Source organism: Neophocaena asiaeorientalis, unplaced genomic scaffold, assembly GCF_003031525.2.
Source record: "Neophocaena asiaeorientalis asiaeorientalis breed wild unplaced genomic scaffold, Neophocaena_asiaeorientalis_V1.1 scaffold629, whole genome shotgun sequence".
Classification (NCBI taxonomy): domain Eukaryota; kingdom Metazoa; phylum Chordata; class Mammalia; order Artiodactyla; family Phocoenidae; genus Neophocaena; species Neophocaena asiaeorientalis.
In genome coordinates this window covers 2,104,185-2,126,171 of record NW_020175468.1, presented here as the reverse complement: position 1 = coordinate 2,126,171, position 21,987 = coordinate 2,104,185, and the positions used below count along the sequence as shown (strand labels likewise).

Here is a 21,987-nt window from a genome sequence, read left to right as displayed (position 1 = left end):
ATACATTGTCTCTAGGAGGAATATAAAATGTTGTAATTCTGGTTCTTTTACCCATTAACTATGTATCCTTGTGTAAATAATTTATCCTCTCTGGACCTAGTTCCTCCTCTGTAGCTTCCTCAGTTCAGGTTGCTATAACAAAATTCCAGAGACTGGGTAGTTTAAACAATTTATTTCTCACAGTTCGGGAGGCTGGGAAATCCCAGGGCAAAGTGCTGGCAGATTTAGTGCCTGGTGAAAAGCTTGCTTCCTTGTTTGCAGATGGCTGCCTTCTTGCTGTATCCTCACATGGTAGGGAGAGAGACTGTCTTCTTAAAAAGGCACTAATCCCATCATGAGGCTCCACCCTCATGACCTCATCTGATTACCTCCCAACGGCCCATCTCTAAATACCACCACATTGGGGATTAGGGCTTGAACATATGAATTTTGAGGGACACATAGAGTCCATAGCACTATATAAAATGAGAATAATTATTCATCCTCTGAGAGATTTTAGATCCCCCAGTTCCCACTGTCTTGTTGGTACAAACAGAACCACATTAATAAATCTCATACCTGCTATCTTCAAATCTATAAATCAATTGGAGAGAAGTAACGTCTTTATAATGGCATCTTATAAGCCATGAATATGGTATAACTCCCCATTTGTTAAGGTTTTTAACTTCTCGCAATATTTTAAAGTTTGATGTACAGATCATAACTTATCTTTTGTTGGATTCCTAGACATTTTTTAGTTTTATGCTACTTAGAAATAGCACCTTTGAAAGTTTTTCATTTTCTAAACTTTCATCACTGGCATACAGAGATAATTTTTTTACGTCACCTTTTATTCAGCTTCCTTGCTAAACTCACTGATTTTTAGTAATTTATAGATTCTGTTGGATTCTCTCTGATTATATGTACCGTTATGCCATCTCAGAATAATGATAGTTTTCTTCCTTTCCTATCCTATAGTCTCTCTTTTCTTACCTTATTGCAATGGTATTAGAAGAATAGGGGTTACCTTTTGGGTAGAAGGAAAGGGTAGTGATTGAGGTTCAGGGAATGCTGGTCAGGTGTAGTTTCTAAATCTTGGTGGTGTCCACTTCATGAATTCATTGAGCTGTTCACTTTTTTTGTGTGTGTGTGGTATGCGGGCCTCTCACTGTTGTGGCCTCTCCCGTTGCGGAGCACAGGCTCCGGATGCGCAGGCTCAGTGACCATGGCTCACGGGCCATGGCTCCCCGTGGCATGTGGGATCTTCCTGGACCGGGGCACGAACCTGTGTCCCCTGCATCGTCAGGCGGACTCTCAACCACTGCGCCACCGGGGAAGCCCTAAGCTATTCACTTTTAACTTGTGAACTTTTCTGTTTATATTTCAACTGTACATTTAAAAATAGTATTAGTGTGGTGGTTTAAAATATATACACAAATTGACATTCTCTTCAAAATATGTCTGCGAATTCTTTGACACACCCTGTGAGTATGATTCGGACTTAGTGACTCAGTTCTAGTGAATATAAAAAGAGAAAATGACCGTATGCAACTTCGAAGACTAGGTCATTAAAGGCATCTTAGCTTCCTGCTTGTTCTTAGACTGCTTGCCCTGGGGGAAATTAGCTGCCAAGAGAAACTGAGGCCTCCAACCAAAAGCCATGTGAATGCGCCATCTTGGAAGTATAACATCCAGCCCCAGGCAAGCCTTCAGGTGACAGCAGCCCCACGTGATATCCTGACTGAAAACTCTTGAGGACCCTGAGCCAGTACCATCCAGCTATGCCACTCCCAGATTCCTGACCCTCAGAAATGTAAGATAATATGTTATAAGCAGCTAAGTTTTTTGGAGGGGAGGGTAGTTTTTTTACACAGTGGTAGACAATATCATTATCTAGTAAAAGTCATCCTAAAAAATGTTGGCTTGACAGGCTCAAACTGCACCACAGAACCTTATTTCTACCCCCTGCCTCCTTTTCAAAGAACTGTACTGGACTTCCCTGGTGGTCCAGTGGTTAAGACTCTGAGCTCCCAATGCAGGGGGCCTGGGTTCTATCCCTGGTCAGGGAACTAGATCCCGCATGCCGCAACGAAGATCCCACACGCCGCAACTAAAAGATCCTGTGAGCAGCAACTAAGACCCGGTGCAGCCAAATAAAAAAAGCAAATAAATAAATAAATATTAAAAGACAACAAAACCCCAAGGAACTAAAGAACTGTACCACCATCGACACCCTGTTGGCTGAGGACCAAGTCATAGTGAGCACAGAGGCTGGTGCATGGTGCGTGTGCAATTTTCCTGGCCCTCTTTTGGTGCCAAAAAGGAGATGGAATTCATGCCAGCATGAGGGGCCATTTATTGCTCAGGGGTTGGGCCCCCACGTTTTGGGGGAGTTCCCCCATCACTTCCTCCCCCCATTGTCCCCATGGACCCCTCGAGTGGCAGGTTGCTGAGCTGATCGTGGAGAGAGCACATCTTCAAGTGTAGATAGTCCAGAGCGGCCACCTTCTCCCTGTAACGGGAGAGTGGGCAGTTAGTACTCGGGAGGCCCGATGCCTCGGGGCTGGTGTGGAAGCCGGGGGTGACTCAAGCCCTTTCCCCAAGACCTCACCCTCCTCCCATGCCCTCAGCCTCCTTCCTCACTCCGGCTTCATCTTGTCCGTCAGCAGCAGGTTCTTGGCCCGCAAGGCTTCGTCTTGGGCCAGCCGAAGGGTGGAGCTCAGGGCCTCTGCCCTGACATGTTTGGCCAAGGCCTGGCGCTCCAGCTCCTGGGGAGAGGAGTGTAGGTGCTGCTAGGCTTGCTGGACTGGGCTGGGAGTGGAGGGGGATCTGGATCGTGGAGGGCAAAGGGCAGGGTCCCCTAGGGCCCGCATTCTTCCCCCAGAGTATCCCATCATGCCTTGAGCCTGAGGCTGACCCCAGCATCCCACAGTGCACTGGGCCTCCCAAATCCCATTGTGCACTAGACTTGTGTCTGTCCCACTGTCTGTCCCCTACTGCACTGGCCTTCTTTGTCCCTGTAAGCAGTAAATCAGCATCTATCACATTGTCCCCTAATGCCCATGAGCCATCATGCATTTGATGTCTGGGCCCCGGTATCCCATCACATGGGGATCATCTACATCCCATAATTCACATTATGGGATGTGACCCCCACATCTTATCAGTTAGGCCAGCCTCTCAGTCACAGTAATAGTCCTCAGTGCTCTGGTTCCCTATATCCCACAATGTACCAGCTCCCATGTCCTATCATGTCTTAGTCCTCTAGATCTGCCACATGACTGTCCGTTACCGCCTCATTTGTCTGTTTCACCCACTACAACTCATATCCCATCATACATTAGGCCAATATCCCATAATATACTAGATCTCTATGTTTCAGAATGTACACCAGCCTCAAGTTCCATCAGTTATTGGGCCTGAGTCTGTGTGCAATGCCTCACGAAGAGCTGTGGTTCCATTTCCCATAATGCATTAGCTTACTGTGACCTGCTATTCGCTGGGTCCCCTCTCTGATCTCAGTGATCCCATGTAATGCATTGCCTCTTAAGTCTCATAGAAAATCAGGCTTATATTCCATGAAGCTATAGACTGGTGTTTGTCTCCTCTGTCCCACAGTGCACCAGACCCATGTCCCATCATGCTTTGGGCCCATATCCATCACCCAAGCTTCCATAATGATTGACCTATGACTCACTAAACACCAAACAGCTCCCCTCTCACCCCGTCCCGAAGTATTAGAGCCAAGTGTTCCCCCAACACCTCCTGCCCACAGCTCATCCTTCCCATCCTGCCACACACCAGAAGTATCCTTGTGCCTGGGGCTCCCCCGCCCTGCCCTGACCAAAAAGTGGGGCATAGTGGCCCATGGTCCTTGGTACCAGAATCTTCTTGTGTAGCCTCTGGCAGCTGGGGCAGGCAGGAACCAGGCCCTTCTGCTTCACCTCGTCCACTAGCGGGGTCAGCGCTCGCTCCAGCAGCTGCTGCAATAACTCCGTGGACAACTGCTGTCCCTGGCTGGGGGAGGGGTAGTCACCAGGTGAAAGAGGCCTCGGACCAACTCCATTCCCAGGATACACCATGCCCATCTTCCCAGCCTCCACCCAGGTCCCGTTTCCACTATGCACCCAGGCAACCTTCCCACCATGCACTGGGCCCAAACTACAGTTCATCTGGCAGTTCATCTGGTATGCTCTGGTTTCCACAGCGTGGGGAGATCTCACAGTGCCTGGGGATTTCCACCACACGGTCCTCGGTTCATCAAAAACTCACATTTCCCACAATGCACTAGTTAAAACCGATCCCATGTTGTATTGGAAATGCTCTGCACCCTTCCTAACACAGATCAAGCATGGTATCTGTCGACTTCCGACACCCCAAGGTCTCATTTCCCTAAGATGCACTGAGAAAACCTGCCTCCCACCCAGTACCACTGCCCAGCCTTCCCACAATGCACTGGAAATCCAAGATGCTTGAAACATATCAAGTCTTTCTTGCGTTCCACAAGACACTGACTTCACCTTGTGGGGGGGGGAGAAATGTGACTCCCATAATGCCGCGAGACTGGCCCATCCTACAATACACGGGGATGCCCTGTCTCCCACAATGAATTTCCCTCTCCACTCTCGCTAAAGTCTCATCTCCTTCAATGCTTGGTCCTCAATACGATGCAGAATGCACCTGGAGCCAGGCGCTGCCCCCTTACCTGGCACAGCGGGCACAGGAGCCTTGGGGGGCCCGATCCAGGTTCATAGAGAGGTCAGACCCTCTACGAGAGCTCTGAAAGTGCCGCCCAAGCTCCTCCAGAATCGGTTTCACTGGGCCCAGCGCCTGCAGTTCGCTTCTCAGTGAAGCCACAGACACTGCTGACCGCTCCACCCTGCGGTGTGAGAGTAAACAGTACAGTGAGGTCGTCTCTCCAACAGTATACAGGCATCCTCCGATTTTTGAAAGTTCGCTTTACCCCACTTCATTTTTACAAAAGGCCTACATTAGTACCTGTTTTCACTAACCAAAAGAAGTCCGAAGAGGATTTGCCCTTTTATTAAAAAAAAGCGCAAAGCATTTGTTTTGTAGCAAGCTGTTACAGAAGCAGGACACACTCCCAGCAGCGAGAGTGGCGCCACCAAGCCCCTTCTCTGAGAACTACACGCAGTGTCTCAGCACCAAGCCGCCATAGCTTTGAACTGTGTTGTCTATGGGCACCTGTGCTTTATCTCAGTTTATTTTGTGCATCTGTTAGCAAGATGTATTCTAAGGTAATTGCTTCTTCGCTTTATGCTATTTTGGCTTACCGAAGGTTTCACAGGAACTGCTCTACTTTTGGATGGCAGGGAAACCTGTAGTCCCAGCAAGGCTCCACCCCAAATTAGCCCAGCACCTCTGTCTCCACCCAGTTTTCAATACCCCGCTCTGCCTTGCCCCCTCTGCTCTGATTGGTACCTCCTTTTGCATTTTATTGTCGGGAATGTACCTCCCTGTTCTCTAATTGGTTTCCCCTGTTCCTACTTGGCTCCGCCCCTTGTCCTTGTAAGGTGTGGAACTCACCTCTTCTCTAAGTGGCTCCGCCCCTCAGTGCTTCTTAGGTACAACACGCCCCTCCCTACTCTCTAACTGGGGTTTCCACCTGTCAGTATATGCGCTCCACCCGATTGGCTCCAGCTGATTGGCCCACCCCTTTCCCTCAAGGCTCCGCCCTCCCACGTCCCCGCCCCGTGCGCTAGTCTGGGTCCTTACATGGTGCACAGCTCTTCCGTCCGGCCCCGCAGCTCCTGCAGGCCCCGCGCGGCCTGAGCCTGCTCGCGCTGCGCTCGCTCCCACTGGCCCAGGAAGCTGTCGAGCCTGCCGCCTAGGCCCCCGAGCAGCCGTAGGGCCTCCTGCACGGCCCCCTCCTCCTGATGCCACCGGGCGGTCAGTGAGGACACCTCCCTCCTGTAGGGGTAGAGGTAAGGAACGCGTCAGGGCTAGGTTTGGATACGCCCCCGTCCGCCGCACCCCGCCAAGACCACGCCCGTGGCTCCGGACCCACCCTGTCCCCGAATTCTCCTGTCCTGTTCATTTATTGGGATCCTCTCATGTCCTCCAGAACCCTGCCTCTATCCCCTTATCAGGTATCCTGGCCTTCTCTCGGCCTGCCTCCCAGCCCCACATCAGCTCCTCCAGACACTGCCTCCTCAAGATACCGCTCGCGCCAACCCTGTCCCCCGGAGTTGGAGCCTCCAAAGACCTGCCACGTCCCAAAACCCGCCCACCTCATTTTCACCAGACGCGGACCCCCCTGCCACCGACCCTATGTTCAAAACTCGGTTCTTCGAAGTCCTGCCCTTCCGGGTCACCGCCCCCAGAACGCTCCTCTTCGAGGCTCCACCCCCTGGGCCCATCCCAGGATCCCACTCACCTCAGCCCCTCAAGGTAGGCAGAGACCTTCTGCAACTCCTGCTCGCTCACGATGGGGCCCTCCCCTGCCCGGGGCCCCATTCCCCAGCTGCCTGGGGCCAGGCCTCGCCGTCGCGGGGATTCGTCGGGGCTCCCTGGCGGGCTGGAGCAGCCTGGGGGCTGGGTGGCGAGGCCCAGGCCTTGGCGGGAGAGGCCAGCCTCCAGCTTCTGCTCCAGCCCCTGCAGCTCAGCCTCCTGCCTCCTGGGCGTCTCATCCTGCATCTGGAGGTAGCGCAGCTTCTCCTGGGCGGGGAAAGAGGGCAGGGTTACGGCGTCCGGCCCCTTGCCTCCCACCACTACCACCGCCTCCACCACCAAATCCGCCCAGTGAATTCCTGAGGCTGGAAAGTGAATGGATGTGGACACGGGATATCGGGAAGTCCCACCTGAAGTCTTGATGGACTCCCGCTTGCTGTTACTAGGGAGGGATGCCCCATTCGAAGCCCAGCTGGAGTCCAACTCACCTTGGACTGAATGCCTGCCTCTTTGTCTCCATCTATCCCTCCACCCTCACTCTAATCCTCGAAGGCATCCAATTCCAGTCCCTCCTGTTTAGGAAGAACAGCTGAAGCTTTTCCAACATTTTGGTGGAAATGAGTGGGTATGTGGGCAGGACAGGCATTCCCACTCCAAGTCCGATACGAATCCCTCTCTCTGGGACTTGAATATGACTGTGCATGGAAAAGTATGCCCATGAACATGAAGGGGCAGTGTGGTGGTGGTGGTGGCAGGGCGAGAAGTCCCACCTGAAGTCTACCTCAAGTACCTCGGTTACTTGAGTACCTTCCTCAAACCCTTAGACCCCTCCCCCTTACCTCCAGCAGGGCAGAGTTCTGCTTCAGGACGTTGGTTTTTATTTCAGCATCTTCCACCGACCGGGTCACCTTCCGGCAGTTCTCCTGGGTCAGGACACCAGGGCAGGGCCCCTGCCTTCCCATTCCAGTTCCTAAGGCACGCCCCCTCCTTCGGCAAGGTCTGCCTTGTGCTTATTGGTCTGCCCTTTCCCGGCTTGGTTCTCTTGGCTAAAGAAATGGTTCTTCCTCGGACCTCTGCCATACTCCTTTTCCACTTCACCCCACCTCTATCCTGTCCACCACTCCATTCCTCCCCTCTTCCTCTCACCCTCTTCCTACTTCCGCTTCCTACTCCCGCCCCGTTCCTGCCCCCCAGCAGCTCACCTTGAGTTGACTACAGTACCCTTCTAGTTCTTCCGCCTCTTGCCGCCTTCTCTCTAGATTCTCACTCAGCACAGAACACTCACTCTGGAGCATGGAAGGGAAGAGAGGTTAGCCAGGGCCTCAAGGAGACACCCGGTGGGGAGGAGAGGTGGGAAGCTTCCTTTCCCTTCTGAGCCTCAGTCTCCCCAACTGGGCTATGGGTGCATTGAGTTGGAGGATAGCTCTAAGAGGGCAACGTGACCCTGGAGGAAGAGGAGATGTTGCGGGAGGGGGCGGGTGGTCCTCACGACCTGCAGCGTCTGCACGTGCTGGTTAACCCGGGTGGTCTTTTCCTTCAAGCTGGTGATGGAATCTTTGGCGTGGACCAATCCACTGTTAACCCAGCTCTGGGGAAGAATGGGAGACAGGTGGGTCAGTGGGTGCGTGGGAGCAAACCCCAACCACAAGAGAAAGTCTAGAACTAGCTTTACACCTTGATTCTGCCCTGGAATAGCTGTGGAATTTGGGGCCAGGGCTGCGCCTCTTTGATTCTTGGTATAAAACCAGGGGGCAGCCTCGTTTTCTGCTTAGCGGATGGCAAGAAAAATAAGTAGGATCCAGGAGGGAGTCGGGGGTGGGAAGCTCAGACATGGGGGAGAAGGAGGATGGTCTTAACCTGAGATAAATGCCTTTGGGGTCCACATACATAAATAAGATAAACTGTTAAAACACATGCCTGTCTTTCCCTCCAGGCAGTGGAGAATTCTAAAGATAACCCACTTTCCAGATATAAGCACTCACTATGCACCAAGCCAAGACCTTACCCACATTTTCCTTTTTATTCCTCACAACCACACCTCTTGAGGTTATTTGCCCCATTTTGCAAGCGAGGCAAATGAGGCCCAGAGAGGGGATGTCCCTTGTACTCCCGGGTACATGAGACAGGAGGTGGCCTTGTCAGAATTTATGCTCAGAGCCTTTGTTTCAAACCATGACGCCATACGGCCTCTGTTCATTGCTACCTTATGTCACCATAAAATGCTTTGTGACTCCTGTCAAACAAACTGGCTCAGGAGGGATGAATATCTATCATGGATCTCCACTCTCCCATTTCCACATTTATAGAAGAGTTAGCCTGGTACATCACTGCTCAGCCAAAGACGACAATTCCCAGCTGCCCTTACAGCCAGGTGTGGCCATGTGGAATATGAGTGGAAATAATGTAGGCAATTTCCAAGTCATGCCTTTAATAAAGAAAAGTAGCACACCTCCCTTTCTCTCTCCCTACAATGTTGATCGCTAAAGCCAGAGCAGCCATCTTGGACCATGAGATGGAGGACACAATATAAAAGAAGACCAGGGCTTCCCTGGTGGCTCAGTGGTTGAGAGTCCGCCTGCCGATGTAGGGGACATGCGTTCGTGCCCCGGTCCAGGAGGATCCCACATGCCGCGGAGTGGCTGGGCCCGTGAGCCATGGCCGCTGAGCCTGCGCGTCCAGAGCCTGTGCTCCGCAACGGGAAAGGCCACAGCAGTGAGAGGCCCGCATACTGCAAAAAAAACCAAACTGAATCCTCAACCCTGTGAAGCCGCAATACTTAATTCCAACCACTTATGAATACTTTTATACATGTAACCAAGAGAACATTTTCCATCTTGTTTAAACTATGCTACTTTGTACCTTTTCATTACAGCAGCCAAACTTGTGGCTTAATAGCTGAGCCCCCAGAACACTGGAGCCTCTAACCTACTGCATTTGAAGAGACCTGCTATACTTGAGACATTTATGTGAGCAACAAACTATCCTGTTTCCACCAGCTATTTTGGTTTCTTTCACAGCTGTTGAACTAATACACAAAGACAAAAGAGAGAGCAAGCTTTCTCCATTGTAAAATGGGAACAACTTCACATTTCTTGCATAACTGCTCTGGAGAACAAGTGTGATAAGAAATATTGTATTAAGGTGACATCAGCAAAATGGTGGAGTCGGGAACCCCCAAATTCCACCCCTCCAAACTGGCCAAAACTATGAGTCAAGTCATTGAGGGGATTATAACAATCATAAATATATATGCAAAAAAAAAAAAAAAAAAAATATATATATGCACCTAATAGAGCTTCAAAACACATGAACCAAAAACTGTTAGAATTGGGAATTCCCCGGCAGTCCAGTGGTTAGGACTCTGTGCTTTCACTGCTGAGGGCCCAGTTTCAATCCCTGCTCAGGGAACTAAGATCTGCAAGCCCCACGGCGTGGCCAAAAAGAAAAAAAAGACACTGACAGAATTGAAGGGAGAAATTGACAATTTAACAGTAATGGTTGGGGACTACAATACCTCACTTTCAAGAATGGATTGAACAACTAGATCAACAAGGAGATAGAAGACTTGGACAACACTATAAACCAACCAGACCTAACAGGCACCTACAGAACATTCCACCCAACAAAAGAATACACATTCTTCTCAAGTGAAATTAAACGTTGTTCATATGGTCGAGGACAGACCATATATTAAGTGACAAAACAAGTCTCAATAAATTTAAAAGGATTTGAAAGCAAAGTATGTTTTCTGACCTCAATGACCTCAGTAGAATGAAATCAGGAATCAATAGCAGAAAGAAATTTGAGAAACTCACAAATATATGGAAATTAAACAACACACTCATAAACAGGCAATGGGTAGAAGAAGAAATCACAAGAGAAATTATACTTAGGAATGAGGGAAAATGAAAACACAACATACCAAAACTTGTGGGATGCAGCAGAGGCAATACTTTGAGGGAAATTTAGAGCTGTAAACACCTACATCAAAAAAGAACTTAAGGGCTTCCCTGGTGGTGCAGTGGTTGAGAGTCCGCCTGCCGATGCAGGGGACACGGGTTCGTGCCCTGGTCCGGGAGGATCCCACATGCCGTGGAGCGGCTGGGCCCGTGAGCCATGGCTGCTGAGCCTATGCGTCCAGAGCCTGTGCTCCGCAACAGGAGAGGCCACAGCAGTGAGAGGCCCGCGTACCGCAAAAATAAAAGAACTTAAGATCAGTAACCTAATCTTCCACCTAAAGAAACTAGAAAAAGAAGAGACAACTTAACCCAAAGCTAGCAGAATGAAGGAAATAATAAAGATTAGAGTGGGAAAAAATGAAATAGAGAATAGAAAAACAGTAGAGAAAAATCAACAAAACCAGAAGTTGGTTTTTTGAAAAGGTCAACAAAATTGACAAGTTTTAAGCTAGACTGACCATGAAAAAGAAGAAGGCTCAAATTACTAAAATCAGGAAGGAAAGAGGACATTACTACCAATCTTACGGAAAGAGAAAAGATGACAAGGGAACACTATGAACAATTGTATGTCATCAAACTTGATAATCTAGATGAAATGGACAAATTCCTAGCAAAACACTAACTCAATCAAGAAGGGCTCGGACATCTGGATAGACCTGTAATAAGTAAAGAGGTTGAGTTAGTAATTTTAAAACTTCCAACAAAAAAAAGCCCAGGTGGCTTCACTGGTGAATTCTACCAATCATTTGAAAAAGAGTTGCTGCCAATTCATCTCAAACCCTTCACCAAAAAAAAAAACAACAAAAAAAAAAAACCCAGAAAACAAACAAAACAGAAGAGGAGGGAACTAACTCATTCTATGAGGCCAATGTTACCCTGATAGCAAAACCAAAGACATCACCAGATAATAAAACTACAGATCCATATTCCTTCTGAAAGCAGCCCCAAAATTTTCAACAAAATACTAGCAAACCAAGTCCAGCAGCATATAAAAAGGATTATACACCGTGCCAAGTAGGATTTATCCCAGGAATGCAAAATTGGTTCAATGTGAAAATTAACCCATGTAACATTCCATATTAGTAAAATATAGGGGGAAAAAACACAATCATGTCAATGAATAGAGAAATAGCATTTGACAAAATCCAATGCCCTTTCCTGATACAAACGCTCAACAGACTAGAAGCGCAAGGGAACTTGCTCATCCTGGTGAAGGGCACCTACAAAAAAGAAAAAAATTTAAAACCAATAAAACCCACACAAAACCATGGTGTTTTAAAATATGCCCACAACGTTTTTGAGGCTCTTTTAAAATGTGCAGCCTTATTCCTGTCACTTGAGTGTCAGCTGGACTCAGTGACTCATACCTAGTAAATAGAATAAGGCAGAAGTGATGGTATGTGACTTAAGAAATGAGTTCATAAGAGGAACCATGTCTTCCTTCTTGCTCACTCTTACTCTGGAGAATGATAGTTGCCATGTTCTAAGCAACTACCTATGGAGAGGCCCGTGTGGCAAGGAACTGAGGCCTCCAACCAAGAGCCATGTGAGTGTGCCATCTTGGAAGCCCAACCTCCAGCTCCAATCAAGCCTTCAGATGACTGCAGCCCCTGCCAAAATCTTTTTTTTTTTTTTTTTTCCTGCCAAAATCTTGACTACAACCTCATAAGAGACCCTAAGCCAGAACCACCCCATTAAGCCACTCCAGGTTTGTTGTTTTAAGGTCGGGAATCATTTGTTTCACAGCAATAGCTGTGATATTTTTCAACTGAAGACCCAACGGTCTTGGATTTCCCATAGGTAGCTGTTCTGGGAAACTAGGGGAGCAGGTTCTGGAGTCAACTCAGTTCTTCCACTTACTAGCTGTGTGACCTCAGGGAGGGGACTTCACCTCTCTAAGCCTCTGTTTCCCTACCTGTAAAACGGGGAGGGACTAACAACTACCTTCACAGGGCTGCTGTTGGGAGGAACACAGGCTAACGCAGAAAGGCCCTTGGTCAATACTTGGGAAAAGAGAAAGTGCAGCTGGGGCCACTGGAGGTGAGTTTTAGCTTCACTGCTAGCCTTGGCTAAAAAAGCAAATGGCATGGTGGTGGTGGGGAGCCAAACCTGGGGATAAACCTCTCCTTGGCCATCCACATGCCATGCAACTGGGCAATCCAATTCCCCACTCTGAGCCTGCCTCAGTTTCCCTTCTTGTCAAATGGGAATGAGGATACCTTGCTCAGATGGTGGTGAGGAAAGGTCAAGAAGATGATAGGATCCATAAGCCAAGTGCAGTGATTAGTGTCAGCATCGTTAAACATAAAGACAACACGACAGGACCTACCAGGAAAGGGCTTAGCACCAAGACCCTACAGCAGCCTCAGGGAAATCTGTAGACAGCAGGACAAGTTCCAAGCAGGGCTCAGAAGACCTGCTCTGGTCATTTCCGCATGGAGGCACTGACCTTCCCCCAAAGCAATACTACCTCCTCAGTTGCATCCTTTGGCCTCATAAAGATGTCAGAGCTTAAGATAGGAGCCAGGGAATTCCCTGGTGGTCCCGTGGTTAGGACTCCATGCTCTCACTGCCAGGGGCCTGGGTTCAATTCCTGGTCAGGGAACTAAAATCCCACAAACTGCACAGCACGACCAAAAAAAAAAAAAAAAAAAAGCCAGGAGCCAAAACTGTTTGCTTCACCATTGTTCTGCTGACCCTCCATCCAGTCTGGGAACTATCAGGGTCTCCATCGCTCCCAGGTTCTCTTCCTTTCCTCTCTAGTTCTCTGTCCCACCTCTCTCTCTGGTGTCCATTCCTTCCTTCTCTGGGTCTCTGGCCCCCTCCAGCTCTGGTTTTCTGTCTCTGTCCCCCTCCCCAGGTCCCCATCCTCCTCTCTCTGGGTCTCTGTCCTCCTTTCTCTCTGGGTTTCCGCCCCACCCCCCTCTCTGCCCATCTCCAGATTTCTCTCCCGATGTAGCTCAGATGCTGTGTGCCAGCCTGTGTTCTTCCTGCCCACCTCCTCACGGTTCCTGCCCATACCCTAAGGTGTTGACTGACAGTACTTCTTCCATTTTATGGAGAAGCCCCATAGAGGCTGATGCTCCCCTGCAGCCCCACAGTGAGCCGCAGCTGCATCAGACCTTGATCTTGGCCGCCCAGGGCTCTTTCTCAGGCATCACAATCCTCTGGAGGATGTGACTCAGAAATAGCTCCGGTGGGAGGCGGACCTCTGCAGGTGCTGCCTGAGCGCTGCTGGAAGAGAAGGGGAGGAAAGTGTTCTGGCGGGAGGGGACGCCTCCCGGGCCATCCATCCCACCTGGACTCTCTCTCTCTGCCTGCTGGTTTCTCTCCACCTGGTCCTCTTACCTTGGACCCTCGCCCGGCCTGCCTGCCTCCAATCTCTCCCCTCCAAACGTCTCCCACCCAGGGCCAGAGGCATCTTCTAGGGAAGGAAAGCATCACACTCGCTAAGCTTCTGGTCCTGACCCTGCTTCTTACAAGCTCTCTAACCTTGCAGGGGATCACTCCACCTCTCTCTACCTCACTTACTTTTTTTTTTTTTTTTTTTTTTTTTACCTCACTTACTTTTGTTTTCATCTTCCTTGCAGAACCTCTAAGAGAGGAAAATGAGAGCCGCCCCCCCACCATAGGGATGTAGCACAGTGCCTGGAACATAGCAGATGCTCAGTAAATGGGTATGGAGCCCAAATGCCAAGTTGCTCCTTTCCCCTGCCCAGGAACCCTCAGTGGCTCCCCATTGTCCTCAAGAGAATGGAGAATGCCCACATTTCTCAGCCTCTGTGTCCTTTGCCCACCCCCTGCCAGCCTCACCTCTCCCACACACCACAATCTAGCCACAAGGACATGTTCCCCAGGCTCTTTTCAACGCCTGCCCTTTTGCATATGCTGTTCCAGCTAGGTGGAATACCCTTCCCTGTATTCTGCCTTCCTTATCTTCAAGATCCAGCTTGTGTGCTGCCTTTTCTAGAAAGCCTTCCTTGACCATGGTCGGCTGGGCCAAGGCCTTCTTCTTCAGGGCTCCCACAGTGACCTCTACTGCCCCCAGCAATTCAGGTGCTGACTCCTAAGCCCGGCTCCACTACTTAGAAGCCGTATGACTTTGGGTATGCCACTTAACCTTCTAGGGGCTCAATATCTTCATCTGTGAAATGAGGATAAAAATAATGACTAACTATTCCGTGCATACAACTGACTATTGTGCTAAACATTTTACATGAACGAATTTCATTTCATTGTCATGACAACCTCATGAGATGGGTGCAATTCTCTCCAGAACTCTGTTTTGGGTGCTGCTACATTTCTTCTTCCTAGAGCAGTGCCTGGCGCATTGTAGGTGTTTAAGAAATATTTCTTGAAAGAACAAACACATCCATCTCCATTTTACAGATGAGGGCACTGAGGCTTCTGGAACACAGAAAGTGCTCAGTATATGCTAGTGAATCTTTTTTTTTTTTTTGACCATGCTGTGTGGCATGCGGGATCTTAGTTCCCTGAGCTGGGATTGAAGCCATGCCCCCTGCAGTGGAAGCTTGGAATCCTAACCACTGGACCGCCAGGGAAGTCCCGCTAGTGAATCTTATTAGTATCATTCTGGCCGTGGTTACTATTAGTGTAATTCTCAGTGTCCATGTCAAGCCAAGTCAGGGTCTGACCCAGGAGAAGCCTGGCAGGGGGTGAAGGTTGGTGGGAGAGTTAAAGGACCAAGCTGTAGCATTCTATGCTCTAGTCAGGAATTCTCTAATTTCTCCTAGGTCTTGCTCACCTCCCAGTTTTGCCCCACAGCCTGAGGTGGTCCACTCAAAGAACTCCTGCTTATCCGTCAAAGCCCAGTTCCAACACTGCCTCCTCCAGAAGTTTTCCCTGATACCCCTAGCCTGGTTTGAGGGGCCCTTTTCTGGGATGCCCAGTGTTACCTCCATTATGGAATTTGTCACCCCAGTCTGTGTCTGTCACTCCCACCAGACGGGGGGCTTCCCTGGGGCAGGGACCTGGCCCGATTCCTATCTGTGACTCCAGCTTCACCCAGGACATTTGGAAGTGACTGAATGAACAAAAGACCAACTCGCAGGCAGCCGGCAGCATTCACCCTGGATGGAGCAGATTTATGGCTGACTGTAGGGCCTCAAAGGGTGACAAGAACCTTCTCATTCCAAATCAAGAAGACACCCCCCCAAACCCATCCTCAGTATTTGCCTACCACCAGGGGAGAACCCTCGTATTCCCCAGCCTGGCCGAGGGCCCTCTCACCAGTATTTCCGTGATGTCTGGGTCATCTGGAGCCCAGGGTGGGATGGGCACGGGCAATGCCAGTAGGCTGCTGTCTTCCACGGTTGACTCTGTCCCCGAGGAGTCGGTGGGCTCCATGGCTGCCAGGTTGAGCAGGGACACATTGGTGCAGGCTGAGGACCGTTTGAGGTTCAGGCAGCAGTGCATTGGCTCATAGGACATCCGAGGCTCCACCCTAGGGAGGAGAAACAGGCAGGAGGGTCAAGATGCCACCCCAGCAGGGTATGGCCCCTCCCACCTCCCTGTCTGCACATTCCCTACTCTCTCTGATTTCAACCTCGCCGCCTGCTTTCTTCTTTCTCCTCCATCCCTGCTGCCTGTTTTCCTCCCTTTCCATCAGCACCCACAGTGGGACTTCTGCTCTGTCAGAGGCAAGGGCTGGGTGCTGGGACCGCCCCCGACAGGGTGTGACAAACCCACCCGTGGAAGGACACAGCCTTCTTTTTCTTTGCGATCCCTTTGACTGGGCTGGTCACACCCCCAGGAGCCTCGGGGACCAGCTGGGAGCGACCCTCGACCCCCGTGGGGGGGTCCCCAGCCTCATGGATCTCTTTGGACTGCCAGATCGTCTTCACCACCACGCTCGCCATGGCCTGTGGAGGGCCCGGCTCCCAGGGGCTCCTTCCTCTGAGGCTCTCCACCTACACTGACCACTGACCCTCAAGGTCCCCTGTCCCCACAAGCCTGCCTCATAAAGGACCCAACCACTGGGCCCCAGTAATGGGGGGGGGCACAAGGGTGGGGAAATGTGACTTGGCATGTTCCCCCGGGGGGCTCAGTGAACTCTTGTTCAGGATTCTAGTTCTACCCTGATCTGTCCCTCCCCTTCAGAGACACAGTGAAATTCCTTCTAGTCCAGAACTTACAGTGGACGGACCCACTGGTTCTTGGGAGGGGTCCAAATTACCTTTCCCTGAAACTCACTGTGGGGTCACCCAGCCCCCCCATTCAGACTTGCTTCATCATGTAATACATTGGATTTGTCACTTTCCCAGGATCTGGGGGACGATGAGGATTGAATACCAGCGCTGGAGGATCTTACATTCTATGGGGGGTTGGAAGGGGACAGGCAGGCAATAGAAACAAACCAAAAATACCAGATGTCCGAACGTGATATAAAGGGAATCAAAACTGGGTGATGGCCACGTGGACATTTGTCAAAGCTTGTCGATTTGTGCACCTGGGATTTGAGCCTTTTATCGTGTGTGAATTCTGCCTATTAAAGAATCGAAGCAAGCACTGAACTGTAGTTCATTATGTGCATGTTGAATATTTGGAGTTGTGTTAGACCCCGGGACTGCTGTAACAAAGTCCTGCAGACTGAGCGTCTTAAACCATAGATAGTTATTGTCTGAAAGTTCTGGAGGCCAGAAGTCCAAGGTCAAGGTGTCAGCAGGGTTGGTTCCTTCTGAGGCTGTGAGGGAGAATCTGTGCCTCTCTCCTAGTATCTGGTATCCTTAGGTGTTCCTTGGTTTGTAGATGGCCATCTTCTCCCTGTGTCTTCACACTATCTTCTCTGTGGAACTGTTTATCTCTGTGTCCAAATTTCCCCCCTTTTAAGAAACTGGACATATTGGATTAGGGCCCACCCAAATGACCATGTCTTAACTTGATCATCTGCAAAGACCCTATTTCCAAATAAGGCCAAATTCACAGCTACTGCGGGTTAGGACTTGAGCATCTTTTGCAGGACGTAATGCAACCCGTAACAGGGTTGATGAGAACCGATACCTGCAACTTTGTTTTATTCTGTTTTTTAATTGTTTTTTTATTGAATAAATTTGACTTTGTTGTTGTTGTCGTTGTTTTGTTTTTTGCCACGCTGCACGGCTTGTGGGATCTTAGTTCCCTGACCAGGGATCGAACCTGGGCCAAGTCCTAATCAATCACTGGACTGCCAGGGAATTCCCAGACATATAGTGTTTATAAATTTAAAGTGTGTCTTACTTTGATACATTTATATATTATAATATGATTGCCATTGTAGCTATATTATCACATCGTTATAGCACAATATTGTTATCTATATTCACTATACTCTGTATTAGATCTCTATGGCTTATTTATTATTTGTTGCAAGTTTGTACCCTTAAACAACATCAATCGTATCTCCCACACCCTATCTGCTGGTAACCACCATTTTAATCTTTTTTTACAGGTTAGACTTTTTAAGATTCCACATATAAGTGAAATCATACAGTACTTGTCTTTTCTGTCTGGTTTATCTAGCTTAGCATAATGTGCTCAGGGTCTGTCTGTGTGGCTGAAAACAGCAGAATATCCTCTTTTCTCACGGCCAGATAATATTCCATTGTGTGTATATACCACCTGGTTGTTTCCATATCTTGGCTATTGTGAATAGTGCTATTTGCAACTTACTTTGAATGCATTAAAAATACATGACGGGGCCTTCCCTGGTGGCGCAGTGGTTGAGAGTCCGCCTGCCGATGCAGGGGACGCGGGTTCGTGCCCTGGTCCGGGAGGATCCCACATGCCGTGGAGGGGCTGGGCCCGTGATCCATGACCGCTGAGCCTGCGCTCCACAACAGGAGAGGTCACAACAGTGAGAGGCCTGCGTACCGCAAAAAAAAAAAAAAAAAAATACATGATGGATTTGGACTTCCCTGGTGGCACAGTGGTTAAGAAACTGCCTGCCAACGCAGGGGACATGGGTTCAAGCCCTGGTTGGGAAGATCCCACATACTGCGGACAACTAAGCCCGTGCGCCACAACTACTGAGTCTGCTCGCCTAGAATAACTAAGGAGCTGGCAAGCTGCAACTAAGGAGCCCACCTGCTGCAACTGAGACCCAGCGCAACCAAATAAAATAAATAAATTTTTTAAAAATTAAAAAAAAAGGGGCTTCCCTGGTGGCGCAGTGGTTGAGCATCCGCCTGCTGATGCGGGGGACACGGGTTCGTGCCCCGGTCCGGGAAGATCCCACATGCCGCGGAGCGGCTAGGCCCGTGAGCCATGGCCGCTGAGCCTGCGCATCCGGAGCCTGTCCTCCGCAACGGGAGAGGCCCCAACAGTGAGAGGCCCGCGTACCGCAAAAAATCAATAAATCAATAAAATAAAATAAAAAAAACACATGATGGATTGATGGATGGAGGAAGGGAAGGCCAGATGGACTTGTGATAAAGCAAGTGGAGTAAAATGTTAATGCCAGCATTGGGGCGATGGGGTATATGGGTGTTTGCTGTACAGTTGTTTCAACTTTCTGAATATTTAGAAATTTTCATTGTGAAATGTTGGAGAAGAAACTGGGTGATGGGGATGAAATGATATCATGGGGGGGCTTGCTTTAAAATAATCCAGTGGGGGGTAGGGAAGTCAAATGCAGGGGATTATAAATGAAAAAATAAAGCTCATATGTTGATAACTGTTGGAGCTGGGTATATGGGGGTGCATTATACCCTTCTGCTTTGCAGGGGTATATTTGAAAATTTCTATAACACATTAAAAAAAATGTTTTCTGTTTTTATTTTTTGGCTGTGCCACATGGCATGTGGGATCTTAGTTCCACAACCAGGGTTTGAATCCAAGCCCCCTGCATTGGGAGTGCAGAGTCTAAACCACTGGACCACCAGGGAAGTCCCTTAAAATTTTTTTAATTGAAGTATAGTTGATCTACAGTGTTTCAGGTATACAGCAAAGTAATTCAGTTATATATATATATGTATATGTGTATATATATTCTTTTTCAGATTCTTTTCCATTCTAGGTTATTACGAGATAGTGAATATAGTTCCCTGTGCTATATAGTAGGTCCTTGTTGTTTATCTATTCTATATAAAGTAGTGTGTACCTGTTAATTTCAAATTCCCAATTTATCCCTCCCTCCTTCCCCTTTGGTAACCATAAGTTTGTTTTCTATGTCTGTGAGTCTATTCCTATTTCGTAAGTTCTTTGTATCATTTTTTTAGATTCCCCATATAACTGATATCACACGATATTTGTCTTTCTCTGACTTACTTCACTTAGTGTAATAATCTCTAGGTCCATCCATGTTGCTGCGAATGGCATTATTTCATTCTTTTTCATGGCTGAGCAGTATTCCATTGTATATATATATGTACCTCATCTTCCTTAGCCATTCATCTGTTGATGGACATTTAGGTTGCTTCCATGTCTTGGCTATTGTACATAGTGCTGCTATGAACGTTGGAGGGCATGTATCTTTGAATTAGAGTTTCGTCTTTCCCGGATATGTGCCCAGGAGTAGGATTGCTGTAACACATTTTTTTTTTTTTAATACTGGATAACGTGTTCAAGTACGACACGGAGAGGTCACTTTATTTTTTTATTTCTTTCTTTATTGGCCATGATGCACGGCATGTGGGATTTTAGTTCCCTGACTCAGGATTGAACCCATGCCCCTTGTGGTGGAAGCACAGAATCTTAATCACTGGACCGCCAGGGAAGTCCCGAGAGGTCACTTTAAATCCCTAAATCCAGAAGTTCTCTCCTAAGAGGGGACATTGCATTGAGACCTGAAGGATGAGCCAGCCATGGGGAAAGCTGAGGTGGGCAGGGGGCAGGAATGAGTCTGGAGGGTCTTAATGGCCAAGAGGAGGCCGGTGTGTCTGGTGCATTTAAGCTGCGGAAGGACACAGCTGACTGATGTTGCAAAAAGCACCCTGAGTGGCCAGGATGGAAGCAGGTAGAATGGCCAGGGATGTCGCTACAAGGTTCCAGGCAAAAGATGATGGTGATGGTGGCCTGCACCCGGTGAGGCAGTGGGGATGGGAGGAGGTGGCCGGCTTTGGGGGGTGTGTCCTAGCTTTGGTTTGGGGTGAAGGACAGGAGGGGGTCCGTCCTGGCAGGAGTGCCTGGGTGATTGATGGTGGGCCTAGCTGCCAAAATGAGAAGACTGGGGATGAGTGTAGTTTTTCTGGAGAAAATCAGGAGTTAATTTGTTCAGGTCAAAATCTTAAAAGCTATTGTGGTTCAACCCCTGAGCAATTCGAGGAGCTCCTGGGGTTCCCTCTTAATGCTCCATCTTTTTTTTTTTTTAAGATTTGATTTGATTTTTAGTTTTTTGGCTGTGTTGGGTCTTTGTTGCTGTGTGCGGGCTTTCTCTAGTGGGGGCTACTCTTCGTTCCGGTGCGCGGGCTTCTCTTTGCGGTGGCTTCTCGTGTTGTGGAGCACGGGCTCTAGGCACGTGGGCTTCAGTAGATGTGGCACGTGGGCTCAGGAGTTGTGGCACGTGGGTTCTAGAGCGCAGGCTCAGTAGTTGTGGTGCATGGGCTTAGTTGCTCCGCAGCATGTGGGATCTTCCCGGACCAGGGCTCGAACCCGTGTCCCCTGCATTGGCAGGCGGATTCTTAACCACTGAGCCACGAGGTAAGTCCCAATGCTCCATCTTGAAACCAAGAAGGACTTGTCTAAGCCTCATCTAGAACCCATACATGAACTTGTTCATGACCTGGTCTTAAAACTTAGTAATGGGTCACCTCCTCAGCCCCTGAGCCCCAGAATGGTCTTACTCAAATCCCGTCCTGTAATTTTTTGCTTTCCAATAATGGCCTTGTGGCTGCTGAGCGCTCGTGACGTGGCGTGGCATGTCTCAGCTGAGCTGTGCTATATGTATAAACACCAGATTTCAAAGACTTAGGAAGATAAGAATGTCAACTATGTTGAAATAATATTTGGGTATATGGGGTTAAACGAAATATATTATTAAAATTCATTTCACCTTTTCTTTTTACTTTTTTTTTTTTTTTAACGTGGCAGGAGTATACTGAAAACTGTACTTGTGGCTCCCACTGTGTATCTTCTGGAAAGTGCTGCTCTAAATGGGCAGAGATGAGTCCATGAGCTCCTGTGGGTGGCGCCACACCCACCCCCCCACGCAGGATTTTCAGGTTAGGGTGGCTCTTCCCAATCTCACTCCTCATGTGTGCCCAGAACGCCTCTGCTTTACAGCCAATCTTAAAAATTAACTTTTGGCTAATTTATGAGCTCTAGAGGGGGTTGGGAGAGGACTGAGTTCCCCCACCTACCATGACAGAACTTAGAAACAGGACATCTTTCACCCCACAACAAAAACCCAGAGTTTACTCTATCTGGCTCCTGGTGGGCTCTGGGTGAAGGGTTGAAGGTGGTGGGTGAAAGGGAGGTGGATAGTTAAAGCTGGGAAGTGGGTCGCTTTTCCCTCTTCCTTAGGGACAGAATTTTCCTGTTCTTCAGACTCTGGATGTCTCTCTTCGCATCCCTCGAAAAGCAGACTAGTACCAACCCCACTACTGATACATATATATTTTAATGGCGTTATCCATACCCCCAGAATTCAGAGTGGATGTTCCCAGCACCCGTGACACTCCCCCAAGGCTCATTCCAAGAATAC

At 49.0% G+C, this 21,987-nt stretch overlaps 1 protein-coding gene and 1 long non-coding RNA gene across 2 annotated transcripts; one reads left to right on the top strand and one right to left on the bottom strand.

Moving 5' to 3' along the window:
• Positions 1-2,334: 2,334 nt before the first annotated feature.
• On the bottom strand, positions 2,335-16,623 carry TSKS (testis specific serine kinase substrate). The gene is made up of 11 exons (XM_024768752.1): positions 16,059-16,623; positions 15,600-15,813; positions 7,883-7,978; positions 7,593-7,676; positions 7,230-7,313; positions 6,377-6,657; positions 5,716-5,910; positions 4,685-4,858; positions 3,861-3,996; positions 2,623-2,747; positions 2,335-2,491 (listed from the first exon to the last, which is right to left on the bottom strand). The coding sequence occupies exons 1-11, from the start codon at positions 16,226-16,228 to the stop codon at positions 2,335-2,337; spliced, it is 1,716 nt and encodes a 571-aa protein (XP_024624520.1). The 5' UTR covers positions 16,229-16,623.
• On the top strand, positions 5,789-17,436 carry LOC112415627 (uncharacterized). The gene is made up of 3 exons (XR_003006338.1): positions 5,789-5,924; positions 6,090-6,390; positions 16,634-17,436. It is a non-coding gene; the product is annotated as an uncharacterized LOC112415627 (long non-coding RNA).
• Positions 17,437-21,987: the final 4,551 nt, after the last annotated feature.

Coding starts and splice junctions, on each gene's coding strand:
- TSKS (XM_024768752.1), bottom strand. CDS start 16,228: ATGGCGAGCGTGGTGGTGAAGACGATCTGGCAGTCCAAAGAGATCCAT. Junction 15,814..16,058: donor AAGGCTGTGTCCTTCCACGG/GTGGGTTTGTCA, acceptor TCTCCTCCCTAG/GGTGGAGCCTCGGATGTCCT. Junction 6,658..7,229: donor AGAACTCTGCCCTGCTGGAG/GTAAGGGGGAGG, acceptor TTCCCCGCCCAG/GAGAAGCTGCGCTACCTCCA.